The sequence below is a fragment of the Hemicordylus capensis genome, chromosome 2 (genome assembly GCF_027244095.1).
Source record: "Hemicordylus capensis ecotype Gifberg chromosome 2, rHemCap1.1.pri, whole genome shotgun sequence".
NCBI classification, from domain to species: Eukaryota; Metazoa; Chordata; class Lepidosauria; order Squamata; family Cordylidae; genus Hemicordylus; species Hemicordylus capensis.
The window spans coordinates 298,526,405-298,543,819 of NC_069658.1; the positions used below are offsets into that span (position 1 = coordinate 298,526,405).

Here is a 17,415-nt window from a genome sequence, read left to right on the forward strand (position 1 = left end):
AGCACCTTCTTTATGGGGCAAGGCTACAACACCTGGGGCTATTTAGTTTAGAAAAAAGACGACTGAGGGGAGACATGATAGAGGCCTATAAAATTATGATAGAGGTATATGGAATTATGCATGGTGTGGACAGAGCAGAGAGAGAGAGAGATTTTTCTCCCTTTCTCACAACACCAGAACCAGGGATTATCCCACCAACCTGATTGCCGGGCTATTTAGGACCAAGAAAAGAAGGTACTTTTTCACACAGTGCATAATTAATCAGTGGAATCCTCTGCCACAGGATGTGGTGTCGGCCACAGCTTGGATGGCTTTAAAAAGGGCGTAGACAAATTCATGGAGGTGAGGTCTATCAGTGGCTTCTAGTCTTGATGGTTATAGGCTACCTCCAGGATCAAAGGCAGGATGCTCCTGAATAACAGTTGCAGGGCAGCAACAGCTGGAACTTTCCCCGACTGCAGGCTTTACTGCAAGATTAAGAGGGGTGAAATACTGGAAGTTATGGGGCATATTGGATATTTCAAACTTGACCAGAAACCCAACGCAAAAAGTGGGCTTTTTTTTACCCCGGACATACCCAAATCGTGTATAGAGTGCTCCACGATAACTCGCAGGGACTTCAGTGTAAATCTGGACAATATGTGAATGCATAACTGCCCTTCCAAAGTAAAATTGCCCTCTGGCAGGGCTCCAGGAGAGACAGCATGCCTGCACCCCTTGCTTGTGGGCTTTCCAGAGGTATCTGGTGGGCCACTGTGGGAAACAAGATGCTGGACTAGATGGGCTTTTATTAATTATTTATTCAAAATATTTATACCCTGCCCCTCCAGTACACTGCTGCTCGGGGCGGCTCACAACATTAATAAAATAGATACAACGTAAAATAAAAGATCAATAAACTTAAACAAGTGAAAAGACCAAGCTAAAACCACATTTAAAATTACAATTTTTAAAAAGGGTTCAAATTACAAATTATTAATAAAAAGCTAAAAACGGAGGACTATAAAAACTAAAGACCCTACCAGATATCAGCAGCAGATAAAACATTTAAAAGCCTCTTTTAAAAGATGTTAAATTGTTGTTGTTGTTGTTTTAAAAAAAAAACCCCACCACTGACAGAGGCAGAATGGTGAAGCTCTTGGGCCTGATTCATCAAAGCTATTCTTATGTACTTACGTGCACTCATATTGTGTTCTTCTTTTTTAAAAACAGCATTGGAGGACTAATCTTGGACAAAACTGTGACTGACCCCAACTTTGAAGGCATGGCTGTTTTCACCCCTGTGATCAATGGTAGGTTGATTCTTCTTTTGATTTGCAGGTTAATAGAGGGGCATGGAGATTGGGGTTATGAGTTTGCAAATCAAACATGCACACCCCCACAATCTATAGATGAACAAGTGAAATAAGCCCCAATGCTCACATACAGCATCATCTACCTGTAGCATGTAGTCTAGCAGCTTCAAATATGGGGAAATGTGAGTGACAGTTTGTCTCTCTGATTGAATAATTCCATTCACCAGGATGCAAGACATTGATTTCCAGCGGAAGATTAAATTTCTTAAAGCTGTGCATGGGCCTGTGGGCTCTGGAATCAGTTGCTTCTGTGGAATCAGATTTGTAGCATTGAAGCTGTGCTGGACTGTATCATAGGATTAAAAAAAAAAAAAGATTTGGCACAAACATCATTGTAAGAGTACAGTAAGGACGTGATCCAGTTGGACCATGGATGCAAGATTCAGTCTGTTTCCCAATCCCTACTCCTTCCTCTTGTCTGTGCATGCATATAAGCAGACAGAACGTGGGACTGGGAGGTCTTCCATATGCCTGCCTAGCCTTCCATTTCTGCATCAAGCAAGAACTGCAGTCCTAAGCCTAAATCACTCATCTAGTACACAGGCAGAAGGCTGGCTGATTATTTGGGAGGTGATCATAGAACCTCCCATTCTCTGCAATGGCATCTCATGTTACCTGTGCATGCATAGGCAGGGATGGAGGTGGGGTGAGCACGAAAGGGCTTTTCTGAACCCTGTGGGAGCCCTCGGCATGCAGGTGCTGTACCACCACTCTGACTGGATTGGATTCTATAAATATTGCAGTAGCAAATAAAAATCCACACAGCATGTTTTCTTGAATTGCCGCTTAAAGTTGCAATTAATTCTAAAGTGGGTAGAATTTTCAGAATGATATTCCTTGTCAGAACCTTTGTTTTCAGCTGAAATCCTGCTGAGTTGTGGATTTCAGCAGCTGCGCTAGTTGCTCTCAGTTTGCCTACCCACTGACTCCTCTCGAAGCATGTTCTCATATGAAATGCCAGCACTGCCAGTTCAGCACCTTAGCAGTAAACCAGAAACGGGAGGCGTATCCAGGACAAAGAGGTAGTGTTTGAGTAGTTCTGCAAATAATGTCCCCCCCACCACCATTGTGGAGCTCACCATCCTGCTGAGCTATTTCACCAGAACTGTATTCCATCCTCTCTGCAAGGAGATGAGGGTGGCAAACACAGGTGCAATCCTCTTTTATACTCACAGCAATCTTGAGAGGTGAGGTGGACTGAGAGATAGTGACTGGTCCAGTGAACTTCATGACTGAGGAAGTTGCAGCTAGTGAACGCTGGGGGGGCGGCAGGCGGTGGGGGGCAGGAAGTGATACCTTTATTACAATGCTTACCTCAGTGCCGCGGACATCCGGCTGACCCATCCACCTGTGAGAGGCTGCCCTGCCCTTGCCACTCAGTTGGCCTCTCTGCATGTGCGGCAGCCATTTGAGTGGACAGCACATGCTTTCTGTCAGGTGCCTGCGGCGGCGAGGTTAGCATTTTATTTAAGGTCTTGCTTCCCACCCTCACCACCCCAACCCCAGGAACAGCACTCACCGGCCACAACTGCCTCAGCCATGAAATTCACTGGACCCGGCACTATCTCTCAGCCCAACCTACCTCACAGGATTGCTGTGAGTATAAAAGAGAATTGCACCTATGTTTGCCACCCTTTTGCCACTGCAGAGAGAGCGCTCACTGGTCGCTACTAGGCTGTGGGGGGATTTGAACTCCCACCAGGCAGTTCAGTGCTAACGCTGTATCCACTGCACCACATGGACTCATGGATCCCAGCACAGACCAGCCCAGTGGCCACCTGGCCTGTAGAGATGGAATGCATGTGTCCAAGCCCTGAGGCCCTAGCCAGTATTCATTTGCAGATGCGAATTCATTAGCCTGTGCCTCTCCTTACGCTTTGAAACGGTGAGGCTGAATGGGCAACTCAGCAATGCGGCAGGTTTATGGGGGGTGGGGCGGGAAGCAGAGAGTGGTCTCTGGACCTTGCCTGTCACTCTTTCCCTAGGATGAATGCTCCTGCTGAATGGAAAAAAGGGAGTTCCTCCTTCCACTTTGTCCAAATGAATGTGTTCGGACAGAACAAATTGATCTTACAAGCTTGCCCTACATGGGTAGAACTGATTCCACTCTTTGCTGAATCATTGTCCACTGCCTCCGGGACAGAATGTGATTATGCCCTATTGTGCTTACTTCCAACATCTGCTAAAATTGAAAGAGTCTTCTGGCTTTGTTCATTTCTGAGAAGCAGAATCAAAAGCAGCTGCTGGCTTTGCAGGGATGGCGGTTGTGGTAGAGACTTCCTGAGGAGAGCTCCAGATTATATGACAGCAACCTCATCTCAGAAGTGGGAGAACACAGAACGTGGCTGAGAAGGAGATGTTCACTTATGGGCAAGGGCGGGGGCGCTTCCTCTTTCAGTCATTTTACGGCTGAAATTCTCTCATGCTCCGAGTCGGTTAGAAACTAGTGCTGTGGCACAACATGCTAGAAGGGATGTGTTGGTAGGGAGAGAATTTGAATTCCCTTCCTCAAATAGCATTCCTTGAGTTGCTGCAGATTTTCTGTGTAATCTTTTGGTATGTCTTCAGCACAGAGCAGGTGTAAGCAGTGTAGTTTTACAGGAGGACTCACAAGGAGGGAGGGAGCTAGCTGGAATCCAGTCGGCATGCTAATTGGCCCAAGTCCTGGGAAGGTTGCCTTGATGCCAAAGGCTAGGCTTCGTGGGTGCTTCTGGACCTGCCTGTCCTCCCCTTGCATCAAGGCAGACAATCCCATCTTCCCTTGTATCAGAATAGGCATTACCTATGCAGTGGCTGTAACAGTACTGGTATGCGGCGAGTGGTTTTGCAGTCCACCACTGCAGGAGCTGTCATATAATGAAGAGCTGCTTGTGGTGCCTGTGGGAATGTGTCCACAAACAAGGGCACAAGGGTCAAACCTGTTGTGTGCATATAGGCACCACTGATGAGCACCTGTGCTGCTAACAGTGATTCCTGAATACCCTGAAACAATGTTGCGTGATAAATAAGGGGGAAATGCCTCTTTTTTTAGAACCAGAAGTACTTGGTTATATATCTGGTCCCAGAGAAATAGTGGACTGGAGAGGCCTCCATTGCATCTCATGCAGGGTAGCTCTACACCAGTAATGCATGGAGGGTATGGCTGAAAATATCTGAATGTGACAAATATTTATATACCACTTTTCAACAAAAGTTCCCAAAGCGGTATGTGTACGTTCACACACACACACACACACACACACACGACAGGCAACAGCCACTGGAGGGATGCTCTGCTGGAGATGGATAGGGCCAGTTGCTCTCCCCCTGCTCATAAAAGAGAATCACCACTTTTAAAAGGTACCTCTTTGCTCAATTAGCAGGGGTGATATATGGACAGTCCTCCTCTCTCCTTGGAGGCTCTAGGAGAAGCATTACTGTAGCACTGAGTTGTAGTCTTCCCTGTGGCCTCTGTGTGTGTGTGTGTGCGCGTGTGTGTGTGTGTGTAGGCTCCCCGTGGAGCCAGAGGAACATGTGTTGCCATCCTGGTGCCTCTCCCACCTGTCCACCTCATTCTAGAAGATGAGCACTAGTGTTCCTGGTGAGACTGAAACCCTGAGCAGGATTTTATGAACTGGACAGGTATGCTTGTGCACCTCCCATGCAGAAGGTAGGCTCCTGTTGCAACAGTGGTAGTTTGTGTGTGAAGCACTGGCACCCATTCATTCTGTCTCTGTAGCACTGATCTGGTTGTGTGTTAGTGGCTTACCTCCACAACGATGACAGCAGCATTTGTGGGCATCACTGTAATGGATATTGGGAGGAGGCTGGATGCTGTGACAGTGTAGGCTCTGCAAGTTCCCAACACAGATCAGCAGTTCATGGGCCAGACTTATGTTTGTCCCTCACAAATCTTTGTGTCCAGAGAACATCGGAGTGGATGCTGATTGACCACCATCCTTCCAGTGAGCCCTGAGCATATTCCTTGGGAAAAGTGTTCTAGATGAAATGCCATTTTTGTCGCTGAAGCATATAGGTTTTGTTGTGATGCATGGGGCCAGACTCTTGTGTCTTGCTAGGGAATCTTTGAACCAAAGGCTAACCTTTGGTTCAAAGAGGAAGACCTTTTTCACACAGCACATGATTAATGATTAACACGATTCATAGGCATTCTCTCTCTGGGTGGTCAGGCTGGTCTGCTCTGGATGGACTACTGAAAGTGCTGGCTCTAAGCTGGAGTCCTTCTACCTCAAAATTTGATGGGGAATATCAAAAGGATTGAATAGATTCAGCCTCATCTTCCATTCAGAAGAGTAAGGGCAAAAAGGGGCGATTCTAACGGAAGAGTTTCTACTTTACTGTAGAATGGTAGGAAAGAAGTGGGCTCCTTGGTGGATCCAGAGCTTTGCTTCTGAGTCTGTTGTCTTGGAAATTCAAGCTGGTTGAAATACCAAAGGTTATGGAGGTGATTCAGGGCTTGATTCAATCATGGAATGCCAGACTTCTGTTTTTAACTCAACCAGACAATAAATCTCATTAACACCAGGGAGGGGATTGCCCTGGCTGAGGAATATTTTTTGTGCTTCAGTTTAATTGAGTGAAGGTGTTTTAGCATATGCATACCAGATTCAGGTGCTGTTGCACCGCCAGGGTCTTCCCAGGTCACTGATCCCGCAAAGACCTATTCAGCCCATTGTTAGCAGAGGAGCTGACAGTTTGCTCTCAAAGCTCCGTGTTAAAAACATCATTCTCTCTTTGGTCTTGGGTGGCATCAGTCTGGACCTAAGGGGCTTGGTTCTGCCTGGAAGACCCTCAAGAATAGTTCGGGCTGAAAGGAGGGCTATTCTTATATGTTGTGTTTCTCCCCTTGCACTTTGCTTTACAGGTGTTGGTGGCAATTTGGTAGCCATCCAGGCCAGCCGCATTTCCACGTTTCTGCATTTCTGGAGCTTGCCTGGAGTCCTGCCATACAAGATGAGGCAGCACTGGCCTAATCCATGCACCACTTTCTTCGGTGCAGGTAAGGACCCGTGTTTAGGTACTGACTCCTAATACTCCACACATCTAAAGCCCTAGGTAGCACTGTAGTTGCCACCCAGTGTGTCTTGAAGCCTACACTTTCAACAGGGCCCTAAAGGTGAGGATGGATGAATACTGAGGCGGAAGGTCACCATTTGAATGGAGGAGATAAAATCCTCCTCCTTTACTAGCTAGACCAGAGTTCTCTATTAGGCAGCAGACTCTTGTCTGGGAATGTGGATTCCTGCCAAACAGCTGGAAAGTGGTGGCAGGCAGGAAAGGGGTGCTTAACACTTCCAAATCTGCCAGTTATTTCCTGTTCTCCCCCTGCCAGTTATCACCCCTTCAAGCGGCAGCAGAGAGAGGGATGGGGGGGAGCATTGGGTGGAGGAAGAATGAAATGCTCCCTCCGCTCCCATGCTCTGAATTTCTCTGCTGGAAATCAGCCTTCTATCCTCCTGCTTTCAAGCTCTTCAGTAGTGACCTGGGTTCCTGGACCTGGATCTGCTTCCAGTCTGAAATCCTGAAGTGTCATGGTCTGATCATGGATCTGATCTCGATTGTGCCCCTGCGTTGACTTCAGTGGCATAATGGAGATGCAGGCTAAATCAAAAGCCCATCTATGCCCATTTGCTTGTTTAAGTTCAGAAGAGACGAACAGAAATGTTGTGAGCTGAGTGGTCATGCTAGATGGAGCAGCAATGATGCCCACAGCCAAGAGAGTAGGTGAGAAAGCTGTCTGGCCAATGTCTAGAAGACGGGAATGAGAGGGAGGAGGAAGAGCCTTTGATGAAGATGTAGCAGTTTCTGTTGACATCACTGATTCACTATATACCAAAGGGGCACCCAGCAGACTAATCGAAGAAGCAGATAATTACCACATTACTCAGTGCCATCCTGCACGCAGTCCTGCACACAGTTTGGTTGTTCAGATGCCACCCATGTAAAGCATGGGTGTCCTAAGCATACCAACTCATGAACTCATACCAACCCTTTAAACTTGGTGGAGTTCAGATTTCACTGTTTGAGAGATTTCTCTAAGGGGTGTACAATTTTCAGAAAAATTCAAAGGTGTGCACTGGGCCACATTCAAGACTAGCAGTACAATCCAAAGCATGTCTATTCAGAAGTACATCCACTTGTATTCTTAAGGACATAGATCCTAGCAAAAAAACCCAAAAGCAAATAATGTTTAAGAGCATTTGTTTGTGGTCACCTTTTTCTGTCTCATATTAAATACAGAAAAGTCATCAGTACAGGTTCAAAAAAGCATCCCTTTAATTAGTTGGCCAATGTACTTATCTGTAACTGTACTTAGTAAAACCAGACATATGAGTATTCCTGATCCTGGAAAATCATGTAGGGCATGATTCTGCTCCCATATCATGCCATTTCATTTTTTTTTTATTTTTTTTTAAGCTAAGCTCTAGCCCTTGTAGAAGTGGAGTTATGGAGCAAAAAGTGCGGTCACTATTTTTCAACAGTTTAGATTATTTGGTATATAATAACTTTTCCTCAATGAATTCCTGTGAGGATTCATTACACACCTTCATTTCTTCTATACATTTTGGCTGTCTTTGGACAGTGCCAAATGTCAACTACAATGTGCCAACTACACCCCACCCCCACCTGCAAGGCGATGGGGTACAACTCAGTTTATGTTCTAGTAATCTTTTCAAGTGTTTAGACTCTTTGGCATCTAATAACCTTTCCTCATAATGAATCCCTATAAGGATTCATTACACACCAAAGAGTCTAAACACCTCAACAATTACTAAAAATAAACTGAGTAACCCAGTGTGTGTGTGTGTAGTTGACACATGGCAGTTGGCACTGTCCAAAGACAGTCAAAATGAACAGAAAAATGAAGGTGTGCAATGAATCCCCATAGGGATTCATTATGAGGAAAAGTTATTATACACCAAATAATCCAAACTGTTGAATAATAGTGACCACACTTTTTGCTCCATAACTTCTCTTCTACAAGGGCTAGAGCTTAGCTTTAAAAAAAAAAAGATTAAAGCTGCGGATTTGTGTTAGGGTTAGGGATTGGGCAACTTCAAATCTCCATTATTACCTATGATGGAAATACACAAAATCAGTAAAAACTTTTTAAAATAATTAAAAAATCAACCTAGTGCCCCTCTGCATTGAAATTTGGGTAGTAGGTGGTACCCATGGTGACCTACCCACGATCCAAATTTGGACCTTTGAACCTTTAGAAGTGGTCCGAATCGAGCTGAATTAAATCTGATCAGATTTGAGTCTGCAGATTCGAGTTAGAATCAAATCTGGCTTATTCAATTCGACCTCAAATCGGCACTTTTGAGGCACATCCCTAGAAACTATGACTACAAATTGAGAGAGATGTGTGATGGACACCAACTTTTTTGCACAGAGCTCACAATGCTGTTGCCTCTAATTTATCATGATGCAGGTTTTAATTTTTACATAAAATAAATTTTGAAACCCTCTGTGTCATGTCTGGTGTGACATGAAGACAATCTTCCAATCCATGTGGAGGTTAGCTGTACAGAAAGAGTTTGCCATTGGAGATGGTCATCAGTGGAGGCCACTTAAAGTGGCCTTCATATGAGACCCATTTGGAGGCACCAGCCAGATTATTCTGAAAGATTGTTTGTATCTTTTATAAATTAGTTGCCAGCTATTTGTACTGCTGAGGTCACTGGACACACAGTCCATAGTAACACGTGTAAAACTCATAGGAACATAGGAAGCTGCCATATACCAAATTGGATCTTTGGTCCATCTAGCTCAGTATTGTCTACCCAGACTGGCAGTGGGTTCTCCAAGGTTGCAGGCTGGAGTTTCTCCCAGCCCTATCCTGGAGATGCCAGGGAGGGAACTTGGAACCTAGATGCTCTTCCCAGAGCAGCTCCATTCCCTGAGAGGAATATCTTACAGTATTCACACTCATTATCCCAGTCAAATGCAAACCAGGGTGGACCCTGCTTAGCAAAGGGAAAGGAGAGCTGGTCTTGTGGTAACAAGCATGACTTGTCCCCTTAGCTAAGCAGGGTCTGCCCTGGTTGCATATGCATGGGAGACTAGAAGTGTGAGCACTATAAGATATTCCCCTCAGGGGATGGAGCCACTCAGAGAAGAGCTTCCCTCCCTGGCTTCTCCAAGATAGGGCTGAGAGAGATTCCTGCCTGCAACCTTGGAGAAGCTGCTGCCAGTCTGTGAAGACAATACTGAGCTAGATAGACCAATGGTCTGACTCAGTATATGGCAGCTTCCTATGTTCGTGCTTGCTTCTACAAGACCAGCTGTCCTCCCTTAGAGGGAGGAGAGCTGATCATGTCTTTTTCCACTTAATACAACTTTGGTTACTAACATCATTTGCTTTTCATTCTTTGTAGGGGTAAATTCCAGAGCAGCTCGCGTCCTGATCCTGTTAGTGATCCCAGGGCATCTGGTGTTCCTCTATATCATCAGTTTGTTTAAGGCAGGCCATATACCATTGTCCGTCACTTTCGTGATGTTTTACTTGCTGGCTGCTCTCCTGCAGGTAATGAGAAGCTGACTTTCAGAATGAGACTGGGACTTGCAATGTACAAATGTGCTCATGACTGACCCTTTCCTACTAAGATCATGCCACCATTCTGATCTCAGTGAGTTTTTGATGTCTAGATTTACAGCATTCACTTGTAGCAGTAGCAATAGCAATAGCACTTACATTTATATACCTCTCTATAGCCAGAGCTCTCTAAGCGGTTTGCAATGATTTTAGCATATTGCCCCCAACATTCTGGGTATACTTGTAGTACTTCTTATACTGGATTTCTGGTGGAAACAGATCTAGAGATGGCAGTGCTGCACTGAGAGACATTACATTGAAAATCCTCTCTAAAAATGCAGAGAGAGACCAGTAGACTAACCTATGGCTACAGTTTTGAGCATTCACCAAAGATGCATGGGATTGTTAAGTATCCACCACTGTGGATAACTCCCCAGTGCATGTCCAAAACGCAGACTATCCCTTCTTGATAGTGTGCAGTTTGGACATTAGGGCAACCATTGGGTAGCATCCACAGTGGTGCTCATGGAAGGTCTTTTTGTGGTTGTGGTGCTCCACAAAGTTGCCCTATCACTAGTGGTAGAGGAACCACACGGTGCATGTTGCACAAGGAATTCCCCACTTGCACATATACAGCTTGTGCTTGAGGGTGGGAAACATATCGCACTAATGCAAGAACCTATCTGCAGTAGAGGTGGATTTCTTCAGGGACCGTACACTGTCCTTGCACTATAGTGGAATAGCATTTGTGCTAGTGCAAGGCAAGTCTGGATGCTACCTTGTATCACTGTAGCTCCCAGGGTAAACGCTTTGCTCTTGTTCTGCTTCAGGCTTCTCATAGGGATTATGTACATTTCCTCTCAGGTAGGTCCATAGCAGCTCAACATGTTGTGGATGTTTTGGAGGGAGGGATTGTGGGGCTTTTTGAATCTACAGATTCAAGGAGTTGCATGTAAATTGAAATCAAACTTGAACATTTTGATGCAAAATCAAAATTTTGATGCAGAGTCTTGGATTTTTCTCCTTCACTGTTTATTTTAGATTTTAATCTCTTTGGGAGTCTAGACTTAGGTTACCTGTGTAAGGTACCATGTATGTTGATGGCATCATAGAAGTTACAATTTCATATCTAGCTTTTCAGCACCATCATCAGCCCATGCAATCTTTTAGAATTATTCTGTTATGCCATCATGTTTGCTTAAGAAAGGCCTGTAGGAAAATGGAAAGGCATCCCCTCTGACTCCTCTTAGTTGTTACCTTAATGTCCCACTTCTCTTACTGGTAAGACCTTAGAGGCTTCTTCCCATGGAACACATGTCTTCTTTCCTATATAATAAACGGCAACAGTCCGATTCCTTACTGCCCTTTGGGACAGGCTCCTCTAGCCCATGGAACTGATGGTAAATTTCTTCTGTGTTTCATTGTTTGCCGATTTAGTACTATAATTGCTCCCAGTACAAAACACCATGCAAAAAAAAAAAAAATACAATGGCTAATTTGTATGCTGATAAGACACCAATAACTGTAAACATTTTTCTGTTTACAGGTGATAATTCTGCTCTACATGGCTGACCTGCTTGTGCGGCTGATGTGGAGAAAGGGTCTGGATCCTGACAATTTCTCCATCCCCTACCTCACTGCAATGGGAGACCTCCTGGGCACTGGGTTTCTTGCACTTTGCTTTCATGTGGTTTGGTGGTTCAAGGGCTTTTCTTGAAGATGAAACTGAGAAACTCAGGGGACTTCTGCTACAGTGCTGACCTGCCTACTGCTAATGACAAGCAAAACTTTCACTATGGTGCTTTTGATACGGTCCAACAGGGTATTGAAAAAGAGGACTTCCAGGTCCTTAAACTGGAATGGATTGGATATCCCTTTCTTTTGACTTTGACAGTGCATAGCTGGAAAGTTTGAAATAAATTATCTACCAATGAAGTAGTATCAACAGGGACTTCAGCTTTGAAGTGGCAGCAGTATCTATCAGTGAAGGAGTTGTGATACACTCTACTCCAACCTCCCTCTCAGTTGGTTAAGTGTTATTGAAAAGGTCTGGTCAGCCAGGTCCAATGGACTCTGAAAAGTCCATTGACATGAATGCGGGGAGGCTATCTCTTGCGATTTAGATTATGTCCTAGATGAGGATGTTGCATTGTCTCTGCCACCAGAGAAGACATTTTACTGCCTGTCTTTCTTCCACAAGGTCTCATAGAAAAAGAGAACTATATCTAGGGCTGTTCACACACTACACCAAAAAATCCAAAACGGACACTAGAAAAACCAAAGCTTTGTGCTTCCATAGCTCAGATTCTGTTTCACAGTGGCCTATTCATAGTAATAATACACATGGGCACATTTGTATATTTTGCCCTACATTTCATTATGATTGCATGTTTATGCTTTATTTCAGCTTTTGCAGCATTTTGGAACTGTTGGGATTGTGGTAGTAGAAAGAGTATTAATTGGAAACTGGCAAAAGATAGGCAGTTTAGCTGGAAGCCAAGAAACAGACATAGTAGTGCCACTACTGAAGCCTTTTATTGGCGTTTTGCATGCTTTCAAATATATTTACGCATCTATAAAATCCTGAGAAATAGAGCAATTTTGTAAGCAAGGCAGGAGAAACAGGAAAGGAAGTAATTTCCTGTTTATCCATATCTCTGTCTTGTCCTAATGGAACATTCTCATGCTCTGCAGAGGTGTGCAATATGCCTCCACATCAGGTATCATCCTAGATGGAGGTGAAATACAAAAGTTCTATTTTGGACAAGACATATGCTGAAGAGGAAGTTTCAAAGTGAGAATGAGGCAGCTGAGCTTCCAACCCCCCCACCCCCCCCCCATGTCAGTGTCAAATCTGAAGCGGCTGTCAGAGTATGCATATGTTTGCGCATAAAGACTTGTCGAGATGAACAGCCCTGATCATAGAATTGGTAAATGCTTTAAAAAAGAACCCAGGCAGTCCGTTTCAGCATACTCCATATTGGACCATAGCTGATTTGGAGTCTCATCTAGGGTAGGGGGGAGTTTTCCCTGTCCTGGATGGAGTTCAATGGCTGACATACTGAGAAATGTTCAGTGTGTGTCGTAATGTAATGTGCATGCAGTTGTGTAAATGCAGTCTTACACAAATGCGGCCTTGCACAAACAGAGTTTGTGTGATTGTATAGACATTGGAAATAATGGCTGTTCTTTCACGCAACCGCATTTGTGCAATTTTTGAGCACACCTGTGCAACTGTGTGCATGTTGCATTAAAACACTCATTGAATTTTTCACATGTCAGCCATTGTTCTTAAGACTCTGCCGGGAAGAACAGGTCTTCTCTTCTCAGTCCTTTAAGAGTTCTGTGCCAGAGAGAAAATTGGCCATCATCTGCTTAAACCAACCTTCTTAGGGCAGGAAAGTTTCACCCTGATGCAGAGTTCTTAAAGCCCAATAAGCTTTTGCTTAAGGGGGCCCTGACCAATAGAAAGCCAGGGAGACTGAAGGGTAGAATTTCACTCTGCCCTCAGCATCTGTGCCTAGTTTGGTAAGATTTGGATTCTATGCTTTTTGTTTTAGAACGTCAAAACTGATAGCAGTTGTATGGTTTATAGAAAGAAATACACATACAATAAAATGTTTTTAAAAATGGTTAGTGTTTCATTTATTATTTATTTATTACATGTATAAACTGCCCCATCCAAAGACTCTGGGTGGTGTACAACAAATTTAAAAAGACATAAAAACACAAACCATTTAAAACACAATGCTAAAAGCAATATAAAACCAATTAAAAACCATTTAAAACTAATTAAAATACTACAAAAAACAATTTACAAACCTTGGAAGGTCAGGCCAAAGAAGTAAGTTTTTAGGGTTCTCTTAAAGGCCAATAGCGAGCCTAAACTCTGGGTATCTGCCGGAAGTGCATTCCATAGGCCAGGAGCAGCTACAGAAAAGGCCTAGTTCCGAGTCGCCAGCAGACATACCGGTGGTAACTGGAGATGGACCTTTCCAGATGACCTCAACAAGTGATGGGGATTGTACCTAAGAAGGCACTTTCTAAGGTAGCCTGGACCCAAGCCGTTCAGAGTTTAAAGGTAATGACCAGCACTTTATAGTTTGCCTGGAAACATATTGGCAGCCAGTACAACTGTTTTAAGACTGGCATAATATGGTCTCTCCGAGTTACCCCAGAGACTAATCTGGCTGCTGCATTTTGAACTAACTGAAGTTTCTGAACTACATACAAAGGCAGGCCCATGTAGAGTGCATTGCAGTCGTCGAGCCTGGAGGTTACCAGCTGGTGCACCGCTGTTTTGAGATCATTCTCTTCAAGGAATAGACACAGCTGTCGAATCAACCAAAGCTGATAAAAAGTGCTCCTGGCCATAGCCTCCACCTGAGATACCAGGATGAGGCCTGGATACAACAGCACCCCCAAGCTGCGTGCCTGTTCCTTCTGGGGGAGTGTTACCCCATCCAGCACAGGAAGATCTAACTCGTCCCTTAAATTTCGATCCCCTACAATGAGCACCTTCATTTTGCTTGGATTCAGCTTTCATTTGTTATCCCTCATCCAGCCCATTACTGCCCATAGGCAGGCATTTCAGGAGTGAATGCCATTTCATGATGATGATGATGATGATGATGATGATAAGGAGAGATAGATTTGGGTGGCATCGGCGTACTTGTAACACCCTGCACCCAATCTGATGACATCACCCAGCGGTTTCATGTAAATGTTAAAAAGCATTGGTGACGGAATGGAGCCCTGAAGGACTCCATATAATAGCTCCCATTTTGAGGGTTTTATTTTGTGACCGTGCCTTAGATGTATGAGATAATGAAACTATTCACGCGTGCAGGCAAAACTGGGCTAAGGAAGCCCAGTCCGGTTTTGCCTGCATGTATGTACTGCTGAGAGTGGGCCCAATCCCAGCAGTGCCTCCGCAGCAAACCCACCTCCGTAGCCACCCTTTAAAACGAGGTTAGGATAGAGCGCTCTCTCCTAACCCTGTTCCGGTCATGGTCTGCCAGCCCTGGCTGCTTGCAGCCAAGGCTGGCAGACTGCAGGGCTCCTGGCCAGTTGCAGGGAAGCGATGGGAGATCCCCATAATTCACTGTGCACTTGCGCGATGCATTATGGGAGCTCCAAGGTTGGGGGGCCGATGCATCGCGGCACCCCAACCCTCCGAGTTACTGGCAGCAGCCGATAATGGTCTGGGCGGGCAATCCACCTGCTAAAGAGGGAGCCCTCGGTCGTCTGTGGTGAGGTAAGCTTTTTAAGCTTCTTCCCTGCTAGCCCTGTTGCCCCTTCTCACTGCTCATGAGCAAGGACTCAATAACAGACTTGGCAGGCAAGATTCTGCGGGGAGTAATTCTGTTAATCTGATCACTGTTGTTTCTCTCTCTCTCTCTCCATCATAAACAGGGATTAAGAACAGCAAGAAGCATTCTGGTTCAGGCAGATAAGTAGCTTGAGGTGGGGAGCCCATCCCTTCCCAAAGACGCATAACTTTGGCTCCCATATTTTCCACCCTGGGTTTAAAAAAAAACCTGGGTGGGGTGGGGTGGGGTCAACATTTGCAAGTAAAGTCTTATAGTTTTATGCCAGAAGCACACCTATAACTGGTGTGACTTAATGACACGAGAAGGCACTAGTCTGTAGCCCGAATATGTGTTGAGCTGAAACACTCATAAGAGTGGGATGTCGGTGCATAGCTGATATCAGCTAAATGGGAAAAAAAACCCCAACAGAATAGCAGAGGGTGGGAGTGTCAAGAGAATCAATCTAAGGCTACCAGGTTTTATTGTGGGTTTAGACCAATTTAACTGTCATGGCTAAAGAGTCCTGGGAAGTGCATTTTGTACTTTGTAGGGCTCACCCCAACTCTTCTGCTTAGAGATCTTGTCTGTAGCATGTTATAGATAAAGCCATGATGATAGAAGGCACCAAAACCCCTTTTCAGTCCAAGCCATGAGGTGGGGCTACTGGAAGCTACAAGCAGAAAGCAGTTGCATTGCAGATAGGTGAGGGGAGAGATGTCTTGCTTGTGTTAACTGAGTCAAATCCTGCAGAATAGAGAAAAAAATACCAGGGCCACTAGTCAAACTGAATGTGTGATAAATTCCTTCCCAACTCCATTTCTAGTTACAAATCAGGTCTTGAACATAAACACATTCCTTAACTAAATCACTGCAAGAGACATTTGAGGGCACATCTCCATGCAAGCCCCACATCTAAGAGGGATACATACTTGCTGTTCCTGAGTCAGCCAAGAGCCTCTCCACGCAGCTTCTGAAGATGAGGGCTTTAGCATTAGCAGCACAGTAGCAATGACGTAGAGGTTGGGAACATAGGAAGCTGCCATATACTGAGTCAGGCCATTGGTCAATCTAGCTCAGTATTGTCTACACAGACTGGCAGCGGCTTCTCCAAGATTGCAGGCAGAAATCTCTCTCAGCCCTATCTTAGAGAAGCCAGAGAGGGAACTTGAAACCTTCACCTTTGGAAGCTGCACAGACAGGCTCTTGGCTGACTCAGAAGCCATGAGCATGCACCCCTCTTGGATGGGCAGTGCCCTGCACAATATGGTAGCCTGTGTGTGTTCATGTTCATACAGGAGATAAGAACCTTCCAGACCAGTGTTCCGAGTTAACAGGGATCCCCAGCCAAAGGTCATTGCCACTGGGAGTTGTCAACAACATCTGGGAATCCCTGTTACAGGGGAGACTGTTGCAGACTCCAGGGGCAAATAGCGGGGCATCCCATGAGCCCACCATAACCTTTCTTACCAACATGTGACTCTGCCTCCCCTCCTGTTCGTTCCATAACAAAATGTCCTGAACTGATGAAACCCAAAGGTGGCCATCCCAGCAACATTTGGAATGTTTTAGTAAAACATCTGCATGTGTTTGAGCATGAAACTGGAATTACAGAGTTCCAGCCGTGTTCAACCACAAGCACAGATGTGCTGCAATGGCTGTGGTATATACAAAGCTACTACCAGTAATTTAAAGGGCATGCTAGGAGAATGGTAACTTGTATGGTGTTTTATACCATAGAAAACTGGAGCCATGCACCCCCTCTTACATGAACACTGCTGGGAAGGGGGGGAAAGTATTCCTCTGACAGGCCTGGTGAGTAAAGGCTTTCATCCACAGAGCCAGCTCCAGTGAAGTGGCAATTCAGATGTGTCCCTTTGTGCTTATTGTGCCATTGTGTCCAGTAGTGACATTTAAGGACTTGGTGACTTTGCCATTGCTGTGTATCATTCTGCTACTGTGGTGTCTGTTTTACATTAGGCCAGCCCCACTGTGCCACAAAATCCCTGTAAGGGCTCACACAATCCCTTCCCTTGGAATCCTAACAAGAAATCATCTCCTTATTAGTGGAGAAACAACAGTGAGCATTTTCTCCTCATCCAAACCTAGTGTTTCCACCTTGGGCATGTTCCAGAGAGAACATCTGTTGAAATTTCAGCTGGGCTCTTGTGTAACTCCACTTGAGTAAGGCAGGGACAGGAAAGGTTCTTAA

General features: G+C 45.0%; 1 protein-coding gene across 14 annotated transcripts in view; it reads left to right on the plus strand.

The window, feature by feature from the left end:
* Positions 1-13,526, plus strand: part of SLC41A3 (solute carrier family 41 member 3) — a 78,190-nt gene extending 64,664 nt beyond the window's left edge. For all 14 annotated transcript variants that reach the window (XM_053294986.1, XM_053294987.1, XM_053294985.1 and 11 more), the window contains 4 exons: positions 1,213-1,292; positions 6,220-6,354; positions 9,737-9,885; positions 11,441-13,526. In XM_053294986.1, the coding sequence (XP_053150961.1) occupies positions 1,213-1,292; positions 6,220-6,354; positions 9,737-9,885; positions 11,441-11,611 (535 nt within the window). In that variant the 3' untranslated portion in view covers positions 11,612-13,526. The remainder of the gene's footprint in view (positions 1-1,212; positions 1,293-6,219; positions 6,355-9,736; positions 9,886-11,440) is intronic.
* Positions 13,527-17,415: the final 3,889 nt, after the last annotated feature.